At 34.4% G+C, this 24,356-nt stretch overlaps 2 protein-coding genes across 5 annotated transcripts in view; one reads left to right on the top strand and one right to left on the bottom strand.

Moving 5' to 3' along the window:
- Positions 1–4,981, top strand: part of l(2)gl (LLGL domain-containing protein l(2)gl) — a 98,179-nt gene extending 93,198 nt beyond the window's left edge. For 2 of the 4 annotated variants that reach the window (XM_088237758.1, XM_088237759.1), the window contains exons 22-24: positions 533–665; positions 1,917–1,960; positions 4,657–4,981. In XM_088237758.1, the coding sequence (XP_088093884.1) occupies positions 533–665; positions 1,917–1,960; positions 4,657–4,818 (339 nt within the window). In that variant the 3' untranslated portion in view covers positions 4,819–4,981. The remainder of the gene's footprint in view (positions 1–532; positions 666–1,916; positions 1,961–4,656) is intronic. The other 2 variants (XM_088237760.1, XM_088237761.1) reach the window with 1 other exon arrangement.
- A 3,095-nt stretch (positions 4,982–8,076) lies between these two features.
- LOC148274013 (uncharacterized) lies at positions 8,077–22,947 on the bottom strand. The gene is made up of 15 exons (XM_088237757.1): positions 22,675–22,947; positions 21,140–21,479; positions 20,293–20,520; positions 19,559–19,763; positions 18,799–18,888; positions 18,564–18,710; positions 17,754–17,877; positions 17,546–17,553; positions 15,968–16,202; positions 13,879–14,182; positions 13,383–13,631; positions 12,372–12,570; positions 12,037–12,126; positions 11,209–11,355; positions 8,077–9,339 (listed from the first exon to the last, which is right to left on the bottom strand). Exons 1-15 carry the CDS (start codon positions 22,810–22,812, stop codon positions 9,201–9,203), a joined length of 2,643 nt encoding a protein of 880 aa, XP_088093883.1. The 5' UTR covers positions 22,813–22,947; the 3' UTR covers positions 8,077–9,200.
- Positions 22,948–24,356: the final 1,409 nt, after the last annotated feature.

A 24,356-nucleotide genomic window follows, 5' to 3' on the forward strand; every position in this document is an offset into this window, starting at 1 on the left:
TTTTCGTGTTTTTTAGTTGTAATTACGGACATTTATTATTTATGAAATTTGTAAATAAAAAAGTCCTTTATAAAAGATACTTTACAGATCTGGATTTGGAGGGGGAGAACTATTCACGGGTTGCAGTGACGTCAGAAGCTTGTATAGCACTGACCTTCAAGAATAAGAATTTAAAAAAGTGTCCGTAAAAAAGTAGTTTATATATTTTTTTTAACAAAAAAGAGTTACTTTCCTCAGACATGACAACTAAAAATTCTAGCGTTTTAATCCGTTTCTAATTTTTCATGGTCTTCTGCAGCATTTTTACCCACAAGTTTCCCTAAATTGTATTTTGTATTAGGAATAACAAAAACACAACAGTTTTCAACTAAAATAATACTAGTACCAAAACCTTGACATAATTAAAACTTTGAGCTTAACATTTGTCAGATTATATGAAAACTTTGAAGATTATCATCAGACCGATAATACCGAGTAATTTCACATTGTGGATAGTTTTATAACTAATGCTAATTAACGGTTTATTTTGCAGACATCTTCAGTGAACCAGAGTTCGGTGATAGTAAAAACCACTACGCTGACCACACTGAACAGTTCTGGCGGCACCACAGAAGCGGGGACCACCACGACATCCCACCACTCTTCATCAACGGCCACAGACAACAGTAAGTCTCGTCCACTTTTCTCTCGGTGATCAAATACTGGGACGCACCAGACCGGGCAAAGCTGTACCGGAAAGGAAACTAATGTTGCCAGACGGAGCTGAGATTTGAACCGTGATCAGTACGAATCTAAATCAAAAATTTATTTTAATAAATAATTTATATGTCAAAGATGTCACAGCTTATGTCACTTGTCCATATTTCTTTCTTCTTCCTTTTATATGATACAAAAACCTGTTATTTTTAATTGGATACAATATTTTTAGCATTGAAACTCGAAGCTCAATACTCTGTCCATACTATTCAAAAATATATTTTGAGTTTTTCAACAAATTTTTTCACTGAGAATAAAAACATAAGATTTATAATAAAATTAATTCCTGCCACTATACAGGCTTACCTAGCGAGGCAGGTATGTAATTACAAAACCAAAAACTGTCAAAAAAACATGAGTATTTCATTAATGAAATAAATAAAATTGTAATATTTGTGCATGTTAAAAGTTTTTTTTTCTTAATTTGTGTGATAGATAGTTTGTTCCTTCGTGCGAATGAAAATTAAATTTGGTCATTTTGTGAAACTATACAATTATTATAGAATGTAATGATTTTGATGTCTTAGTTTCCTTGCACTTGTAGAAAAACAAATCAAAAGTGTGTTATAAAAATATCAACTACGGTTAATTTGAGTTCTCAATCTTCTCCAATGTTAATTTTGCGGCTCAATAATTTCAGGATTACAATGTGAAGAAATAAAGACAATCTGTCTCTATGGACACTTTTTGTCCAAGTCACTACTTTTGTATGTATAATTTTAACAGTAAGAGTACTGTGAATTGAAATAATTAAATCTCTATCTCAAGTAAATAATTATTTATTAGCTGCAGACAATCTAATGGAGTTAAGTTACAAAAATGACAAATTTTACAGAAGAGCCAAAAATACTTTATTCTGATTTTGTTTTAAATCTGCGGATGTTTCCCTCAGTCGGCTTCCACACAACCACACTCGCCTACTTTACTGGGCATCGGGTCGTCTAGTCCCGAACGTCCGCTGCTGATGTTCAAGAGTTATTTGTGTACACTTAGAAGCGGACATGGGATAAAAATTATACATATATAAAATCGTAATAAAAAGAGATTGTCCGAAGTTGTAGCTAAACTCCATTAGGCTTTCAGCAGTATAATGTATAAATATTGTGAATGTGTGGAGTATTGTGGCGTGCTGATTGTGGCTTGTTTGTTTCCCCCTGTAGTTCTAGAGCACAGTCGCGAGGAGGGCCAGATCACGCGCATCGAGGTAACCAAACTCTCCCTCAACTACATCTTGCATGCCTTCATGTATCAACACTTATATTGTGACCTAACTGAACCTATGCATGTCGTTACCCAACTGTACTTGTAAAAGTTGTGACCTAACTCTACCTATACAAGTTGTGACCTATCTGTGTCTATACAGAAGACCTTCAAGTTTGTTAGTGAAAATTCTCGGTGGAACTTCCACAATGAACGTCATTGTATATATAAAAGATGAGTGATACTGATCCACAATTTTGGAATAACCAGTAAACGGTTTCATCATTTTCACAACATTTTCTAGACTGGTATCTTTATTATAAAATCTAATGTATTTATAAAAAGCAGTTAGAATAGAGAATTCATAATTATATAATAATCATTGAATTGAATTATTTATGTTTGAAGGACCTTTTCACAAAGTGTTACGGGGCAAATACAAGAGTTTATAATTTATTATTATTATTATGTATAACTTATATAGCGCCATTTTCGTAGTATAATACCTCAAGGACACTTTACAAAGTGATTCTATAGATAAATAAATTTAATTGAAGCTTTTAAATTAGTAATTTCATTAAAACAGTTTATTTTGTTATGACATGCTACTGATTTATTCAAATGATTTAGAGAACAAGTGGGTTTTGAGTTTTATCCGAGACATCACTTCACTCTCACAGCCTCGCACCTCTGCTGGGAAAGCATTCCATTCCATAGGGCCTGCGACCGCAAATGCGCGTTCACCGAATTTAGTGCGCTGTTTGCGTATAGGTTTAATAACTTTTCCTTTCGACGCAGATGTAGCTGATCTAAGTGTAGGACGTCTTTCAGCTAGTTCATCTGGAATGCAGAGTTCCCTTAGATATTCTGGAGCAGAGTTGTGCAGTGACTTATACATAAGCCAACGGAGTTTGTATTCCGCCCTCTGTGGAAAACGTAGCCAGTGTAATTCCCGAAGTAGTGGAGTGATATGACTGCCTGAACTGACTGGCGGCCTCCGTGGTGTAGTGGTCAAGATGCTTGACTCACGCACGGAAGGTTCTGGTTTCGATTCCCGGTGAGAACACAAAAATCCAATTAGATTTTTCTCAAGCCTGGGTGTTCTGGATGTAATTCACCACTGTAATTGGGCCTCCTGGCATGTTGTGGTGCAAAAATAAATAAAATAAAAAAACTTAGAGATTCCGAAAATAATTATAATATTTTTTTATTTGATTTTATAATAAAGATATCGGTCTCGAAGATGTTGTAAGAGCGAGGAAACCGGTCACCGGTTATTCCGAAATTGTTGATTTAAGTTTTACTCTTCTTTTATTTATATAATAAAGTAGGCACCTATACAAGTTCTGACCTAACTAAAGCTATTCTGCTGTCATAAGCAAAAAGGCAGTTATCTACAAAAGTCATATTTTGAGATACTACACTTTTTAGTATTCATCAACTTTATGCTAATTAAAAATAACTGTAATTAATCATAAGTAAAAAAGCATAAAACCTGTGTTTGTGTCATATCTCCGTCACAATACATCTTCACACGTCGCAGTGCCGTCGGGAGCTTGCATAGCATTGACCCGCACCTCTAAGAATATGAAGTGTATCATATCTACATTATGAATCCCTAGATATTGTGTTATTGCTTAAAAAACTTTGAAAACATATCATTTTTTGTACTGATATAAGTTTTTACTGCTCATCGCAGTATATAAAATGGTTTGACATTTCTCTAGAACATTACCTCATGCTCGACTCATTTTGTGATTTTTGACAAAAAGCTGCCTTTTTACTTGTGGGGGTATATAAGTCGTGACCTAACTGTACCTAACCTAACAGACAGTAGCATTCACATCATTTAGATGGTTTTTGTTGCATTGCATGTTATTTTAATCACACCCGTAAAATATAATAATTTTGTTTTTATAATGAATTGTTTTTAATAAAAATAACAAAAGAAGAAGCTCTTATTTTAAATTAATTTGCCAAACTAACCTAGCTAACCAGTTTGCTACCTAATTATTCACATTAAAATAGTTTATGTTGAAATATTGATATCATAAGCCTTGTCTATGTTGACAATTGTGAATTTATAAACCATTTGAGTATGTCCAAATGCTTGCAGACTGGCTGGATTTCCTCCCTAGGGAGTTATTCACATTTAAATTTGTTGCAACAAAGAGGGAATACATTTTCGAGAAGGTAATTTGGAAGTCCAGGCATTTAGAGGGCTTTTGAATATTACACAGTGTGTTAAGTGGCCACTTAAACAAGCCAATGACAGGTCATAAGCCCTGTAAATGCATAGACTTCCATATTCCCTTCTCAAAAGTGTTTTCCCTCTCTGTTGCAACAAATTTAAACATTTAAAAAATATTTTTTTTTTTTCAAACTAACTATTTTTGCAGAATTGTGATTTTAGTATTGAACTAACAGTATTTAACAGCAATGTTTTGAGCTTGTCGAAATGTTTGTAGACAACGCTTTTTAATTTAAAAAAATCAACAAATGGAACAATTTAAGTAATACGGGTGTTCAAACGTAGGCAGATGTAAAGTGGCTACTTAAACCAGCCAATGACAGGTCATAAGCCCTGTAAATGCCTTAACTTCCATATTAGACTATCTAAAATGTTCTCCATCTCGGTTGTAATATGTTGAACAATATTTAAATTTGATTATATATGTTTTACTTTTGGTGTGTTGGCAGACTAGTACAGTGACCGTGCCGGCCGGAACTGACCCCAAGACCATTCTGGAGATGTTCGAGAGGAACCGCAGCCCCCTCACGTCTCCCTCCCCCGCCCCCCTCGCCAACAACGCCGACACGGAGACCGAGACCGAGACCGTCACCGTGACGCAGCCCCACTAGCCGACCCGGAGGGCTAACCGAGTCACAATAGATAAAAGGAATCACATAATCATTCGCATGAACTCCACTCGCCGACGTCAAGACTGAGATGCAGCCCACTAGCCGAACGACACCTTGGAGCACATCCAGACCGAGATTCATACCCACTAGAAAAGAAAATAAACCCAGTTATAATGAATTGCGACCCTTTCTCCCACCGACGACTCTGAGGACAGATAGTCGCATTAGCCGACTGGCACATTAACCGAGTCACAATAGTTCAGATAGGGTATTCAGTCGGCCTGTAGTGTTGCGAAATTTTATATCAAAGTACCGCAAATATTGCTTTGGTATTTTCTTGTGAAGAGTTTGTCCTTTGCCGAGCATAGTATACATCACCCTGCGTAACTACACTGAAACCTCTTTCTACACAGGGAAAGTAAAACAAGTACAATGCAGGATCAGTTCCCTGGAATAAATAATATTAGTATTGTTTTATTTTTAAGATATAAGTCTTATAATAAAAGAACCAATGTTTTAAGATACTGAAAATACAAATTAATGCTATCAATTATTAGAAATCACTTAGAGAAAGTAGATTCTTTAGGCTTTTGTTGAACATTTGACGTTTGGATTTGCATCCATCGGCCTCTGAGGCACAGATATATAACAGGCCAAATAAGTAAAAGAGCGATGTAGGGCATTCTTATAACAAACAATATAATTGTATTACTATTACGTGCTAAATAAAATTTTTGAGTGTTATTTCGAAACCGTGTGAAACGAGGTTTCAGTGTATTTAAATTGGATAAGATGGACAATGGACAACTCTTGTATACAATCATACTACCTGCGAAATATTTGATATCACACTGAAGTTTGTTACAAGGAATCACGTGGGAATATTCTTATTTATAATATAATTTCAATATAAGATATATCACGGGCAGCTACGTTCCAGCGCAGCTATTAGACTCTGCGTAGAAATAATAAAGTGCGTGACCCACTCGGCCTATCGCACTCGCTAAAACAACCGTCCCCGGGCGCCGATCTTATTTGTCTGAGATTTATTAAGATGTAGCACTGACGTATAATAAATACACCTATTACTTCTAATAACTAATTATCTACTTATTCTGTTGATTTAATTGTTCTGCATAGCGTTATTTCTGCTCGCGATAAAGGTCAGTTAGAGAACAAAGGCACGGAAGGAAATAATTTACTTTATTATATATTTATTGAAATTCCATTTCACTTAATTATACGTCATTGTGTGCAGGATTGTCGAATGGAACATTTGCAAGTGCAAGTGTAGTCAAATATCCCCTAGCTTCGTGATCTATTCCATAATACTAGATGTTTCTCTGCGAACGCATTTTACGGGGAAAACTTCCATACTTTGGCCAAGTCCGCTCGCCTGTCGATGAGGTCACCGATCATTGCGCCGGCATACCGTTGTTATTCTGAAATGTGCCCAAATCTGCGCTACGGACACGAGTACATCGTCGCCCGGGAGACGGTTGCAGCGAAGAGTTTAGTACGCGGCGATTAGATTAACTTCGTCGGTAGCTTTTGTACATTTTTTACAATACCGCTCCGCCTTAACCATTAAGCGAGTTTTTAATTAATTTTGCATCCTGACATTGTTAAAATATTTTTTTATATTAATATATTGATTAGCGATTTATATCTGCGATTACGTTGTTCTATTTTTAAGAGTATTTTTTTACGTAAGAGAGCTTTCTCTGATGAGATAATACGGGACGCGTCCCTCCTTAGTATTGTATTCCGCATGTTTGCCATATTACGAATCGGTACATTACGATAAGCGCATATTATTTATATTAAGTCCGGAGTAATCGGGAGAGCCACATAATAATATAAGACATACCTACATATATTGGGATCCCCGTGTGACTGAGTCATTACGCCTTGTGTTTTGGAAATCACCCCTTTTGTAATATAAATTAATGTTTCAAACAATATAATTATCACTAAATGAATTCTTTGTATTTTTTTACATATTATAATAATCATAATCATAATATAGGAATCGTAGAACCCCAATGTGTGTGCGTCCGCAGTATTCCGTTTATTTGTGAAAATCTACCCTCGGAACGTGACGTCTTGTATTGTGACGTTTTGACAAAATAATACTCGTATCCGATGCGCGAGTGAACCTTAGAATCGGAGCGAGAGAATAATTCTACAATTTAGTTTTGTAATTTCATATTCTCCATAATATAGTTAAATATTCTTGATTGTAATTTGCCTTAGAGATTTCTTATTGTTTGATATAATTTTAAGTGAATTTTTATTGAATGTACACCTCGTGTAAGTTTTTATCATGACATTGTTAAGATTTGAAGCAAAACATCACTATTTACTTGTTTATATTAACTTTGTCACATAGAAATAAAGTCTATTACTGACACTGATTTCTTTATTATTATTATTTCTCCCCCGAGTAAAACCCGAGACCCGTCTGGCCGATATAAGATCTGTATAATATTATAACGTAAGCCGCGCAAGAAAAATATTTGTTACAGATGCTATTATGTATATAATATTATCATTATCATTTCCCTGCAGTTTTTTCTGTGACTGTCTGCGGTCGGTCAACTCGGTCCATTTCCAGTCATACAGTTTTCTTTTTCAGGATTTTCAACCGAGAGTAGCCATCGTGTCGCGACTGTGAGGGTTCTGGTTCTATTTCACACGCATAATGATGTTTTAATAATCCACCTACTGGGAATTGAAAGTCTCGTCGCGTCACATCTCCGTTGACTGCTAGCAAAAGTAATGAAATTGTCCCGCAAATTGTTTGGAGGTTATTTTTACTAACAGTAATACAATGAGGAACTTCAGCCCTACAGTAAAAATTGGAGCATTAAATTATACGGCAGAGTTTTCTTGAAAATGTACAAAAAAATATTAAAAAACATTTTAATAAAAACAAACTAGTTTGAATGACGTTACTAGTTCATACGAATCAACCGATGACGAGAGAGTTGTGGAAGATTTCCGTTGTACTTATCGTCAACGGGCCAATCGGCAGAACTAACCGAGAAGAAGCGGAGAACTCGAGACGTCATGCGCGGATTGATTTCAGAAATACAAAACTTTCAAAATTCATAGCGCAGATAATACGATACTTAAAAAATATATTTTCGGCTTGGCTAAATAGTCTATTAACAAACAAAAAAATACAAAAAAAACCACTAAACTTCCTCATTATAATACATCATAACTTAAACATAAAAATAAAAGTAATCATATTAAATAAACCAGTAAGTTTATATCTAATGAATAAACATCGTTAAATATAAAACAGCTCTTATTCTAGTACAATATTTAAAGATAATTTATGCATTTTTACATCATTATTAACAATTATTACAGTGTGTATATGTGTATTTCATACATTGCCACAAACAAATTAGATTATTTAAGCAAAGAATCGAATATTAACATTTTCATTAGAGGTACATAATATGTATTTGTATTGTAGCACAAAATATGGATAGAATAGATAGATGTTTAACAGTGTCCTTGTATGGGAATATGTGTAAGGCACAGAAGGTATTCGATCAGTACAATTTAATCAGACATCAAAAGTCAATAAATCTATTGCCAATTATATTATTTTTAATTTATTATAAGTAGTATAGAAATTTGATCAATTAGCGAAATGATAAGATTAGTGAGAGATGTGTAAATAAATATACAATAGATAATATAGCTAAGGACGCAGCAACCTCTTGTAATAACTTTAATTAAGTAGAGTTGATTAAGTTGGTTCGACTCAATACTGTGTATGCCTCCCTCTCAGCCTTAACCGCGCTCGCCTACTTTACAAGGCATCTGGTTCTCGCAGTCCTAGACCTACACAGCTGACAATTCAGCGGCAGTTCATGTCTGAATAGGGAAATGTTAACCTGATATGCGGAGAAGTCTATAGGTAGTTTGTGGTATATCATCGGTTCAAAGGTTGAGACGGGTTGTGATCCCGTGGGTAAATGTCACAGCCTCAGGATCAAGATGTGGTTTTCCAATGAAAAAGTACATTTAAATTTTACTGCCCTAACAGCATAATAATTTGATAGTGGTCCAGTCACACCACAAAAAGTGAAGTTTAAAGTTAAATCAAAATGGATTTTAATTCATTTTTTTATCTTGCATTTTCATGTGACAAATCTTTAATTCAACTTTAAATGTTTTCAACTTAACTTTTTTAGTACAACTGGCCCTTAATGAGTTTTATTTTTATATTATCTCTGGCACCGCTTCTGTTTCATAAGTCTCTCAACTACATATGATATTCATTATAATAATTATTATTACATCGAACAATAAATCCCTCAATATCCACAAACTTAGATTGTATATACTCGGGCCCGTCCCTAGGGTTTGGTGGTTACATTCTCGTGTGCGGTTCTCTGGTGGCGATTGCGATGGTCAGATCTACCGAACTTCACTCCGCAATACTTGCACGGGTAATTCTTCTCTTTGGTGTGCGTTAGCATGTGACTTCGTAAATTCCTGAAAGACAAAAAGAAACACATAACTGAAAGAAGTTGTCGTGCGATCATATTATAATTTAAAGAAAACAAGGAAGCAGAAAAAAATATTGCTTGAGATTTACAATGAAATTCTTTATATCCCTTTGTGGTAAGTCCCGGTTTGAATTCCCGATTGGATCGACCAGTTAAAAATGGTATGAATTAAAACAACTTTCACAACAGCCATAGAATTAAGAATAGTCCAGCAGGAGCGTAAAATCATATTTAAAAACATCGGACTGTGTCCAAAAATCCCCTCACTTTCGCCGCGCGCATGCGTTAAGTCGCCGCGGTATGTTGCCACTTCGCGAAAAATATAACCGTAACACAAATCAAAGATAATTATATATTTTAAAAAAAAATCAATTTGTTAATTTATTTAAAATCTTATTGTACACGCGGAAACATCGATTGACGCAACAGGTAGATAACTAAAGGGTCATTTAATAAGAGTAATTGAATTAATGAACTTTGAATTTAAAAAAATATTTTACATAAAACTGATATTTTTAGGTCATGTTAATTATTTGATGTTTCAAAGATAATGTCGGTCAAATGTCCACCACGGCGTTGTTTAAACCGAGAGGTTCAATTTTCGTTAGTTCTCTCATTAGAAGAGTAAAGTGCTAGTCCATGATTGGAAAGTTAAATTCTCAGATAGATACCGAGGTATCAAGAAATTGAAAATTTATGTCTTGTCCGAAAGAATTCCATTTTGATTCTTTTCTAGAGAAAGACATCAATGATTTTTTTCGGATGACGAGTTCATCAAAACTTTTTACCAATTTCCTCATTCCTATAAATAATACTTTTTTAATAAGAACATATCGATACAGTCTACCCGATAGTTTTAATTTCCCCTTTGTTGAGTAAGCTTTTTGTAATATTGCCTTTTAGAAACAGAACTAATCATTAGTTTTTTATTTTATTTAATATAATGTAAAGTTACAACATGTTAGCAAAAAAGAAATACATAATAAAGCAAAAGTACAGAAACAAAGAAACGAAACGAAATACCACACCAAAAAGAAGCAACATCTTGTGCTTGCTGTGGGATTACAATATTGATAATTTAAGTACAAAATACACATATATTTCAAAAAAATAAATGAAGGTATATAAATCATTTTTATTTATTTTTTTACATTTAGATAAATGACCTTTTGTGTCATAAAAACAATTCTGCTTAAAATGCATTGAGCAAATTATGCTTCGCTTTGTTGAAACCCAAAACTCATCTCGCCATACTCTTTGTGATATTTTTATCCACTTCGTTTTCCTTCTTTCATCAGAAGGGAAGCTAAAATTCCACTAAATAATTAAAACCAATGTTCTTATCAATAAAAAGTAGCGTAAAAAAATTGACTACCCTGGTAACGTTAACAAAATATCCATTTTGTTTAATCTGACAGGTGAAAAAATAATAAAAATTTTGAGTAATGCATTTGCTACTTACACATGAAATGTGATCCCATCCTGTTTTTTGTTAATCCCAGCAGCATTTCTACACTTAAAACACTCAGACACAACATGGCATAGTTGAATTCAAATCAGGAGTTGCGTACTGAGCAACGTATACAAAGAAACTAATGGGTCAAAACGTAAAACTACTCGTTTAAGAGTAGTTTAGAGGCCTTCTGTTGCTGTATGATGCGCGTATGCGGTTTCTGGACTATTCTTAATTCTATGACAACACCGTTTGGTTAGCAATTTTTAAAAAGTAAATATGCATTCCTATATTCGAGATTGTACAAAAATATTAGTGGAAAGCTATCTAAAAAATATACTTATTTAAAGTGACATTTTACTTTGTGTATATTTATGTAACTTGTGAAAACAGTGAAATCACCCTTTAGTGAGGAAGTTCTTGTTGCACAGGACGCAGCGCTCGGGCTTGAGACCGGAGTGCCGCTTCGCGTGCATCCTCAGGCACGCCCCGGTGAAGAACTCCTTGTCGCACTCCTTGCACTTGAATAGTTTCTCATTGGTGTGTGTTCTATGGACACCAAAATTCATTGAATATTTCAAGTTTACTAAAAACTACGGCAATCATAAAAATATAAAATAATTTAAATTTTGGGATTTTACAAGGCTTTGCCATTTTAATTATTTCATTTCTACGAACAAATTTATAATTTTATTTCAGAATGTTTTGATGATGGAAAAAGTTTATGAAGTCATGAAACCTTCAGACAATAAAGTAATTTCACTTTTTTTTAAACATTTTTAAAGTAATAAAGGTCTATGAAATAATATCCAGTCAAAAAAAAATTTTTTTGCTACTTTCAAATTTGTAATTCATGTTGATTTAGAATTTTGTTCCTAACCATTGAAATTTTTTCAGAACATCGTCACGAATCTTGAAGTTACAACTATCAATGCCAAACATGTCGCGTTTTTCTGGTGACATATTTTTTCAAGATTCATTTTTTAAAGTTGTTATGAAAACATTTTTCCACAATATCCATATTGATTTTGAAAATGAAATTAATTATTCTAAATCCAATTCATATATGTTTATCGGTATTCGTAGTATGTGATATTTCCCAATTCTCTAACTCTGTATAGTTGTCTGGGTTTTGAACTTGCCAAATTTATTAAATTAAAAATTTTATATTAAGATAGACACCGACAACACGATTTGTATGGCGGAGTTCTCGCTCTCTAGTTTACTAACCTGAGGTGGTCCTTCAGCTTGGTAGAAGAGAAGAATGCTTTAGGACAATACTGACAAACATATGGTTTCTCTTTGTCGTGAACGCTCCTCCTAAAAAACAAATACTCGTTATAATTTATATTAAATATATGTATTTTTTTTAATTCTATATAATGCAGAACATAGATTCTACAGTGGAAAAGCATATTCTGCTCCCTTCTCTCGGTAACGTGTTAAACATATTGGCAAAGGAACAGTTCTGTTCCGAAACGCATAGGTAATTTATCATCTGGTTTGAAAGATATCATAAAAAGTGCCATACCCTAAAGTTAGTTTCTCAAGTAAAAATTACATACCTGTGGTAGTTGCTATCTGCCTTAGTTCTGAACATCTTTCCGCAAACTGTGCACGGAAAGGAGCGCTCCTTGGTGTGGACGGTGATGTGATTCTGCAGGCGAGACGCCGTGAAGAAACTCATGTCGCACGACACGCACTTGAAGTCCTTGGATCGAGTTGAGTGCTTCAATCTGATATGACCATCGGCGTGTTTGTAATCTACAGGGAAACAAAAATAATGAAAGGATTTTTCTTGAACATTGTTACGTTTTTGTCAATGAATTTAGAAATGGTAGAAATAAACATGACAAGATGAAAAAATTTCAATAAGATTATAATTTAAGTAAATTGTACTTGATTAAAAATCATCATCGTTTCCTTTCCGCACCTAATGGTGCATAGGGCAATGCATTGGTACACCAATCGCAGTGTATCTTGATCATTTTTGCTACATGAGGGTAAGATGATCAGTCCCACACTCCAGTCCAGGGACTATGAAATATTTTAGTGTGAAAACACCCTTTTAAAACAAATATTTCATATCAACCATGTCGGGAATCGAACCCGAGACCTCTTGAATGGTAGGCAAACGCGCTGACCATCAAGTCTCCTTGATTAAAAAAGCTTTCTCTAGGAAACTCTCGGTTTCACAACCCGCCGGAATGGCGAGAAAGGGGCGACTGGACAGAGACATAAAATACTCACTCATATGTCACTATAGCTGCCTAAATTTGGATTCCATGTTCAAACTAAAACGAGGTGCTCGACATTGGAGCCAAACCTAAACTCACGGAAGCATTTCCTGAGCAATAGGGTTGTCGCTGGTTGGAATAAGCTGCCACAAGAGCTGGTCTCAATCCGTAGTCTCAATTTTTTTTGGAAAAGTTAAAATAAGCCAACAACTAACTTTTGTTAAATAGATTTGAGAGTATCAGCTTTACGCTGCTGTAAAAATGATAATTATTCCTCAAGCATCCTAAGTAGTGGTGACACATGCGAGTGCGTGTTTTAGCGCGCGCACATTGACTTACGTTTATTGCAGATCTCGCAGTAGTAGAGCTGCCCCAGGTGGTATATGGTGTAGTGGCGGCGGCGGCCCGAGTAGTCGTGGAACACGCGGTCGCAATCGTGGCACGGAAATTGGCGCTTGAGCTTCGTGTGCGTGCGGCGGTGCATGCATACGTTGCGCACAAACTTTCCACACTCATCGCACACACCCGCCTTTACTTTCTTCCCCTCCCCTTTCTTCATCCGTTCACGTTTTTTTTTCTCAGGTTTTTCTGAAAGAAAAGATAACAAAAATTGAAGGCATTTTACATTACGACTGCCTCAATTAAAATAAGCTATGGCTATTATGATAGCTGAAGGTAAACGAGCTGTTTCCTACATGAACCGACCAAATAACAGGATCTACATTAAACACACAACATGGCCCAGGACCAGGAGGAATGCGGACGTATCATAGATCTCTGGACCTTGGCGACCACGACGCTCAGCATTGAAGAAGTAATAAGTGATAAAACCAACCGTTGGTTTCTTCGACGTCTATTTTAAGAACTTCAGTTTTGGTCTGGAAGTCGATTAAAGGAAGATCATCTTTCTCATCGGCATCCCAATCTGCGTCGTCATCGGGTCGGTGAGGCGTCTCTGCCTCGTCGACTTCTTCCTTAATGCTGACCTGGTCCTCGCACTCCACCTTGATGGGGGGCAGGAGGCTCGCCAGCAGGGTGCGGTAGGAGCGCGCGGCCAGGGCTTTGAGAGCGTACGCCGAAGACAGCCTGGAGCAGCACAGTGAACACACTTTGTTCGGGAGGCCATCGCCACGGTTTACCTAGAAAAAAAAAAAAATATTCTTCATATTTAAAGTATTGGCTTTGTGGTCAAACATTTGATTAAATATTACTAAATAGTATAGCAACAGTGAGCTCGTGGAGGATCGATAAACAAAATTGTATTTTTGCGCTTTTGCGCAAGATTTGATGCGTTTGTCTGAAAAATGCCTTTTCAAACCTGCGATCCTCCCTTCACAAAACCAGTCGCCACCGGCTAAGCCACAATGCTAGAGCATGACATGGGTACCCAGGCTTGAAATTTACATAATACTTCTATAATTTACTACCTTCTTTACATAATACATACTCCTGAGAATTTACACTAGCACTTTAAGTATGTCCCTAATTCCTAAATTTATTTAAAGGTGCTGAATAAACTATCTTTTCCTACAAATATTCTTAAACTCTTTTCAACTATTTAGAGTTGCCGATTTGACAAAATCAGGCATCAATCAAAACCAACATGGCGACGCATCGAAGATGGAATCTTGAACAAATGTTATTTAGGCCCGCTTCTTCAATGATCTTGAATCTTCCGATTGGAGTCCTCGGTCATCTGGTTGGAATTTGTATGAGGCCCAGTAATAGATGCTCCAGCACCAAGCCATAACCTCAACGCCAGTAGCTTCTCCGAAGACACTCCGTGACTCGCATTTTCGCTTCGTGTTTTCGCAGATATAAACCCTTGGTTTTTTTTTTTCAATACTGTGCCATGTAATTTAAGAGTTGGGTAGAGATTTACACTCCTGACCTCTTCAAAATGGATCCATCAGATTACCAAACAAACGTGGTTCGTATAACAATTTTACGTTGGAATATGATCAAAATATATGAAAATACGTAAAATAGTTAACAAAAACAAAAATACAAAGGGGCTCTGTAAATTTCAACCAATGATTAACGTGAAGTCTAGAGACACTGGATCTGCATAAATAAAAGTAATAAAAGCCACTCACACCACAGAAAGGTTAGATAAGCCAGATCTGTAGATCCATATTCGGCATATAAAAAATCTGAAGATTGGTCAGAATGATTATATTGTCTGTGGGTGCAATCAGAATCTGATCGTTACAACATATAACCACATATTGACTTTTCTATGTTTACCGGTTTCCTCAGGACATTAATTACACCTTTTTTTGGTTTGGTTTTTAGTTTAACATCAAGGTTTCGGTTTGCGCTTGCAATTTTCAACCATATTCAATTCATATTGCTGTAATCTGTAGCTAACTTTGTAGTCAATAATCATAGAAGAGTTTTTCTCCACATGGGCGACTGTATTAGGTTATTACTCTAAGGTAAAATTATTCTAATTCTCTCCCCATCAAAGTTATCATAAGTATAGACTCAATTCTTTGAGAGAACAAATCCATCCATCTCATTTAATTTATATACTCATATAGCCACTTACATTATAACACTCTATATTCCAAAAAAAATATTTGAATAGCAAAGAATTGCATAGAATTGAAAACAAAGGTCAATTACATTTTGGGATTAGTAATCTTGAGAAAGTTAAAATATTCATCTGAATCACGCAATGGCACACGTATAGTTTTAACAGGAATATAAAAATATCTTTTTTTGATTATCTGTGTATCACATTCATATGTGGTGTTTTAATGGAATAAATTTGATAAATTTTCCATTAAACAATTTACTTATATAAATGATACTGTCGACTATATTCAATAATATTACATGAACCGCAATAATGAAAAGTAAATCAAATTTTGATAATTTTATACAAAACACAAGTGATTATTGCGAAAATGGGTACAAACCGTTAATGATAAAACCGATGTCATCATTTCATATACGGGAACAGCTTTCTTGGAGTCTTCTGTTTTTTTAGATGGAAATATACTTCTGCTTGCACAATTACGCAGACATATTCTACACGACGATATTAAACTAGGACCCGACATTATTACGGCCAAATAATGAAAACGACAGTCGAGCACCGACAATAACAAACACCTGTCAAACTGACACTGACGTCCATCTGACGTCTGATCTCTGATCACCATAGAAAATATTTTTCAAAGACATTTTTTTGTACCTATTTTTTTTTCTTTCTTTTGCATTTTACGGTAAAAAAAACGATAATACCAAAAACATTTAGCAATCGTTTTCAAATCTAGGCAAATTTACAAAAAAAAATAAGACACGAAGGGACGGAGGCGTTATGTTGCAAATTTTAAAAAATATACTTTAAATGAATATTTTAAAAATGTTTGGATAATTTATATAGCGCCATTTTTATAAAAATCACCTCAAGGGCGCTGTGCATTAAATAAATATCCCAGCACGTCTTGCAGCTACAAAGCGCATGGACGGTTGGGATTCTAGTTCCTCGTCTCCAATTATGATATGTAAGAGCTAGATTACAGCACGTCTTGCAGCTACAGAGCGCATGGTCAGTAAGAAATCTAGCCCCCATTTCCATGTTTTATTTTATTTTATTTGACAATGAAGTTATTTAACAATATGCACAGTTTTTTCACATAAAACCAACTATTATCTCTGCATCAAAAAGTAACAGAAAACTGATTTTGAGAGCAAATAAAGACATTATTTAATCAATTATAGTTCAATGTTTTTTGTCACATAACACATTTATCCACTCATGTCTTCAACTGTAATCGAAAAGTTTTCCTACCTGCTTCGCTGTCGTTTCATAGGGCATTGCATTAGTTCACCAATTATACCCTATCTCGTGTTTTTTTTTGTTACATGAATGTAAGGTGATAAATCTTACTCTTTAGGTTCAGAGACCATGAAATATTATGATTTAAAATAACCCTTTAAAAAAAATATTTCATACCGAAACATATTAAGAATCTAACCCGAGACTTTTTGCATGGTAGACATTTTTATAGTCATTATTCAAGAAATTAAACAATAAAAAAAATTTACTTTACATTATAAAACATAAAATATTAAACATCTTTGTCCCGATAAACTATCAAATAACAGTTTGTCTTCAGGTACTCAGACTCTAGTTATTAAAAGAGTAAAGATGTCGTATTGTATACATATAAAATAATAAACACACAGATTATGGTTTTGATGTGTTAAAAATAAGAATAGCATTTTAAAAAACTTAAACTGAAACAAGATAAAAAATATCTATATTCTGAAAATGATCATTAGGTGGATAAGCTTTCTTTTATCAAACTGGTTATACTTCACTCTTTTTTTCTCTAATTATACTTGATGCAAAATAATCTTCTGAAAATACACTGTGTTTCTAGGGACAAATCAATTGACTTATTGCCCTTATTGGACATTCCTTACTCTTGTTTTTTTTTCGATTCGGGTTTTGAAAATTATGTCAAAAAGATAAAATCAATACAAACCTTTCACCCTTATTAATGAAAGAACAGTAATTGGCGCAATTTAGTCAGGATCCGTGTTCTAGGTTCACGATTCTTAAGGGATACCTATTCAACGGGAATCTCGTACAACTGAATGATTAGGTAATAGTAAGGTGATATTTAAATAAAAAAACATGTGTTTCAGTCCATAATCTCTTTTAATAATTAATTATTAGTACATTATTTACATTTTCTTTTCATGAACATTTTTTTCATGTTTTTTGCAACTGTACGGTCTGGCAAATTTGAGTCCACAATATTTACAGGCGTGGTTCTTCTCTGAACTGTGAGATATCATGTGGTTTTTCAGAGCCCTAAAAAAATACAAACGTATTAAATACATTTTCATAAGTAAAAATAAAACAACATTATAATAGATTTTTATCACACACCAGTTGAGTACAACACTCAAAGAAACATTATATAAACTCTCCCTCCTCTTAAATCTAAATGCAGTTTTTTTATTGGATTATTGCACATCATTTATACAAATGAAAAATATTTTCAATGATTTCTGTAATGTAACTGATGTATTAACTATAAAGTGTTACAGATTATACTTGTAATAATTATAATTATTTATTAATTATTAAATGTACAAAATACACATGAGAAAATATTGACTTCTCTACACTGAGATTGTATTATAACCTAAACCTCATTTTCCATAGGTAACTAATAGTGCAAAGGTCACTGTAATTAGTAAAAATAGTATTATTTGATTGATAATAATGAGAAATGAAGCCCAGTCACTACCAGACTAGATTTACATACTGACCTTACTTTCTTTAATCTGACTTTTTACATGTTTATTTTCAAGTGTCAGGTTAGATTTCCTCTTGCCATGTCTAAGTCTATGTTTAAGTTTTTCATATCCTTATTGGCTCTACAATCCACACCTACTCAGCACCCCTGTCCTAATTTTGCCGCCGTTTGTCTCAGCTTTGCATACTGTCCGGATCTAGGAGAAATACTAGTAGATAAAATAAAAAAGTCTCACCCATTATCATAAAAGGTTTTGCTGCAGACGAGGCAGTGGATGTCTTTGATACCGGAGTGTTTTTTCTCGTGTAAACGCATATTGGAGGAGCTCGAGAATCGTTTGTCACACTCTTTACATTTATAATTCTGCTCTTTGGTGTGCGACCTGCCAGGTAAAAATATTTATATTAGAGTTACTAATAGTTTTAACCGTAACAACGGAATATCAAATAAAACTCGGAATATTTTTTTACCATAAATGTTTTTTTAAGCCTTGCGATGAGAAGAAGCCGCTGGAACAATATTGGCAAATAAAAGTTCTTTCTTTTTCGTGAACGCTTCTCCTGTAAAAGCAAAATTAAAAAGAAATAAATATTCATAACTATTGAAAAAGTGAAGAGGTTTCTTCATCAACCCCCTTTCCACACCCGGTGGTGGATAGGGCACTACATTGGTAAACCAAATGCAGCTTAGTTCGATTGCCTGTTACATGAAGGTAAGGTATTTTTATGTATATTTTTTTTTGCACCATAACAGGCCAGGAAGCCCAATTACAGTGGCGTATTACATCACAGAATACCCAGGCTCTCAAGCCTTTTTTTTTCTCAAAAAATCACATTTAATTTTTGTGTTCTCACCGGGAATCAAACCCGGAACCTCCCGTGCGTGAGTTAAGAATGGTAGGCGAATGCGTCAACCACTACATAAGAAGGCGGACTTATCCCCACTCGATTTCCTTATTCAGGGTTATTACCTGAGAGCAGCCATCGATTCAAAAACACTCATCCAGAGTTCTAGTTCTATTGCACACACAGAACTGTATTCTTCATCTGCCGGACACAGAAAAAAGAGAGGTTCAAATGGAGAAGTTAAGGCTCTGTTATGTTTTACCGCAACAGAATGCCTTAAATTTTATTTTAAATATAAATATTAATAAACAAGACAATGTTTAATATTTAATAAAAAAAGTTTGCTTAATCTAATCTAAAGTTAGTAGAATATTTGAGCATTTACTTATGAATATCTCTATTGGATTTATTGCGGAAGGTTTTGTGACAAACGGGGCACGAGAAGGAGCGCTCCTTGGTGTGTGTGGTGAGGTGAAGGCGGAGAGTCTTCATCGTGAAGAAGCTTTTTTGGCAGTCGTGGTGCGGGCAGGAGTGAGGTCGAGGTATGTTGGAATGCCTCAACTTTATATGCTCATCCCCGTGCTTGTAAGCTAAAAATATTAACAAAAAATGTAACAGAAATATATTCAACCGCTAATATTACCTATGATGTGATACAGGTAAGCATTTTTGGGAACGTTTAATGTTCATTTGTTGAGAAAAAACATTTTCATTATAGAGTACAGCGTATCTTGATCATTTTAGTTACATGAAGGTAAGATGATCAGTCTTACGCTTCAGGTACCAGTCCAGGAACTATGAAATATTTTAGTGCGAAAACACGCTTTTAAAGAAATATTTTGTTTCAACCATGTAGGCATTCAAACTAAATTATAATGAACTTCCACAAATAATTTTGAATAACAAACTACTTGAAAATTTAGTTTTTCTGAATAGGTGAAATAAAGTCAGAATTCATTTCTGTATGGAAGTATTAAATACTGTAATTTACGTAAACTCAATTAACAATATCCATTAAAAAATTCAAACACTTACTACACAGGAAAATCTTTATAGAAATGTTAAAATCATAGTCTACAAAATAGACGAATTCAAAATATGAAATACAATATTATGTACTCTTATTGCAAATTTGGCAGTGGTATCTCTGTCCGAGGTGGAACGTGGAGATGTGCCGCTTCCTCGCGTTATAGCACAGGAACACCTTGGGGCAGTCGGGGCACGGCAGGCGGCGTGCGGTGGCGCTCGGCACGTGGCGTCGGTAGTGCGCTCGCCAATCCCGCACCAGCTTGCCGCACTTGTGGCACACGGACGGCGCTTTCTCTCGACCCTTTTCCACTTTATTACCTGCAAACAACATACAGATTTGTGACAGGAAGCTCCTTAACAGGATGTGTCGTCGGTCTTTTTTCCTAGAAACGTATTCCAGTATTGTCTGTGTATTATAGCAATAGACTGATGATTTTTTGATACACTCAAGATATCGATGCGCGGTATACAAATATGATAACTCAACAATGCTTTGAGTATGTCCAATTGTTTGTAGACAAGCTGGATTCCTCCTTAGGGAGTTGTTTAGATCTAAATTTGTTGCAATAGAGGGAAAATAATTTTGAGAAGGGAATATGGAAGTCTGTTTATCCGAACTCCAGTTATCCGGATTGCCAAATATCCGGATAGTTTTCAAGAAATAAAAAATAAAGGCGATGTTATAAAAACAAATAAAAAAGGAATAAACGAGTTCCTTTAATGTGATTTCAATTCGCTGTATTATATCAAAAGCAATATAAAAGTGGTATTAGAGTAAATTTTTCATTTTCTTTCAAAACGTTGTCTTAATTGTTAGTCCAACTATTCGGATTTCCGCATATCCGGATGATGTCTGGCACTCATTTATCTGGATAGTCAGAGTTTTACTGTACTTAGTAAATTATTTAATCATTTGAGAAAAAATAATTTTACAAACCTCTTTTTCTGGATTTCAAAGGGACATTATCTTCTTCACTATAACTTCCATCTGAAATTCTGTCTCCATCGTCGTCTCTTGCAGAAAGCTTTTCTACGTGAGGGTCACCGTTTGCAATGTCCCCGCAGTTGCTTCCCGGGGCTGTCCTTTCCGAAGTATTCTCATCTTCTCTCTTAATGTCGCACTCTTCCTTTAACTCTTCCTTGATTTCGATCGAGACAAACTTCTTTCGTAAGTCTTTTAATGACTTTTCAGCCAGGAGTTTAAATTCATATGCTGATGATAATTTTGCTAAACAAGTTGCGCAAATATTCTTCGGTAAGAGGTCTTCATCGTTAATCTAAATAAAAGAGAAAACTAAGATTTTGTTTATTTGTATATAACAGAATTATTCTCCAGTATTTAAATAGAACCGGGACCTTGGACAAGTGTTTTCCACTCAATTGCTACTCTCAGATAAAAATCCTGAAAATGGAAATCAAATGAAGATGCGTCCACCTCGTGGTGTAGCGGTTGGCGCATTAGCTAACCACGCTTGAGGTCCTAGGTTCGATTCTTGGCAGGGTAGACATGAAATATTGCTTTAAAAGGTGATTTTACACTATTTCACTGTCTCTGCAATATTTCACTGTCCTTGGTCTCAATTTGAAACTAGCACTGTATTCCTTCACTGCCATACTGGGAAATTAGAATAAGGCGATTGTGCTGACCATGTGTATTTGATTGATCACAAATTGACAATACTGCAGTTAGGGGTACAATGAAAGCTTTTTAAGTTTCTTTGTTTTGTTGTTTTCGCGGTTTGATTGTAAAGAAATATTACATTTTCACTTAGTTCATTTAAAAAAAATTGATAGTGATATGCGAAACTGAAGAAAGACACAAGTCTTTATAAATCGTTTCAGGAAAGGGGTGGATGCTTTCATTGTCCTTGGACTGGTACCCGAAATCACCGTTCCTTCCATGCAAAAAAATGATCTGCTGAATTGAAGTACTATAAATAAATAAAAACTTGTATAAATTGCAGGTAATAGAAGTCATTCATAATGACCCCACCCAACATGATGGTGTAAATTGCAGGAGATAGACGTCATCACTATGACCCCACTCAACCTGATGGTATAGATTGCGAGTGATAGGCGTCATTACAAGATCCCTGTCTTTATCACTGCGTAGGTGATAGAGATGATGATTGCATTGAACTTTTAAAATTATGGTTTGATTCATTAATAATTAAATCTCGGTGAGTGGTCCCGTGGCTAGTGTCGTGGACTCACAGATCAAAGGTCCGAGTTTGGCACTTGATTCCCATTTTCTAATAAAAAGTTAAATAAGTTTACGACTCGTTGAAAATGGGCCCCGAAATTAAAAAATTTGAATAAATCATAAGAACACAAATATACATTTAAAAAGAGATATAATTACATGATGATCAGAATGATGGATTTCATACTTATTATAAACGGCAGTTTAGCATGTGAAATAAATGTTCTGACATCTAATTGACACGGTGTAGGAGAAAAAAACAATCAAACCTGAAAAGAAAGCACAGCACCCATCATCTCGCAGCAGGAGACTTTAGTTAAGCTCCCTAAACCGAATGTGGAAAATATGTTGTGATGGGCACTCTGGTCAAGACACGTTCGGCATGAAAGTGTTGTATTTGAACCCATTATTTTGTTATTTTAAAATCATTTTGCTGCAAATTCCAAAATATTGATCGGGATTTGTTGACATTTGATACCTGTCAGCTGTCAGTGTCAAAATGGCTCATTGGGTTGTGTTCTTTTATGCATAATGATCACATTAGGTTCTTTGAAACAAATTTGGATCAAATCAAACATACACGGTATCACCCAAAAAAATACATAATATTGATAACAGTGACCGTGAAAACCTCCGCACCAATTGTAATACTATTTAGAAGTCTAAAATATAACATAAAATCAGAGAAATTATGATACATAATTCAAATTTAAAACTAAACAAATAAAATTGAACTATAAATCATATTAATAAAATTTGATGGCGTACATTCTTAAATAAAGCATATTTTATATTGTAAAATTTACTTTGGTGAATACTAATCAAATTTCTTTTATTTTATATTTACACATTAATATAAATATTATTAAGAAAAAAATAAAATTTAATAATAAGGAATTTCTACAAAAGTTGGTCAGGATTATTTACCGTCAAACGTGACAATTTTGCCCACTTTTTCCAAACTTTAATGAAATCTTAGAATTTTTATTGACATCCATTTTGTTGAAAAGTGAAACTAATTATTCTGAGCATTTTTACAAGTACACAACGTTTGCTTTTCTCCTATTTATGCAATTTTCGAAGACAAAATACACTGGGCAAAATTATTTGCACATGTTGACAATTTTGCCCACGTGGTCATTAACTGTTATTTTAGGTTTTATCATCCTTATCATACGATTTATTATTACTTTCTGGGTGAAACATGCTGTTTCTGTTTAAAAAAATAGCATCATTGAGGCATCATCATGATAAAATCAAAAAATAGGTGGGCAACATTTCAACTATTTCCTCAATTTATTTTTCTATATAATGTGGATTTGTGTGTCAGGGAGGCACATAATTGGATTTTTAACAAAACTAAAGGAGTTTTTCTCTAATTATTTTACTTTGTTCGTGTTTGACTATGCATAAGCCAAACCGCGTTTGCAATTTTTTTACAAACCTTTTCAGTTCTGATGCGATTTTCGTAATTAAGGGGGAAAGCTCTCAAAACTATTTTTCTTTAAATGGGTAAGTAGAAAACAAAAAAATAATTCTTTGTTTTTAATTAAATACAGCAGTGCAATTATTTGCAAGATTACATATATTTTGAAATTGTATTTTATGTACAAAATTTGTAATATTTTCGATGTTTTCTTATATTTTTTGGCCTTTTAAAAATATTTATACAAAAAAAACATTTAAAATAAAAAAAATGGTTTTCATAATTTCACAAAAAAAGTCGGCAAATTTAATTATGTTAAACTTTTTTAATGTGGTCGGATATTCTTGCATTTTTCAAATTGTTTTTGAAAGGTAAAGATAAAAATTTGTAGAAGAATAACCATTTTTAATTTACTCACAGAAAATTATTTAATCTTGCAGTTTTTAAGGTTTACATTGAATTTATGAAAACCTTGACGCAAGGTGACAGCTTCAGGCAAAGATTTCACTATGTTCCAATTAAATA

This window comes from Micrasema longulum, unplaced genomic scaffold, assembly GCF_059751315.1.
Source record: "Micrasema longulum isolate JH-2025_06_02 unplaced genomic scaffold, ASM5975131v1 h1tg001779l, whole genome shotgun sequence".
Taxonomy (NCBI): Eukaryota; Metazoa; Arthropoda; class Insecta; order Trichoptera; family Brachycentridae; genus Micrasema; species Micrasema longulum.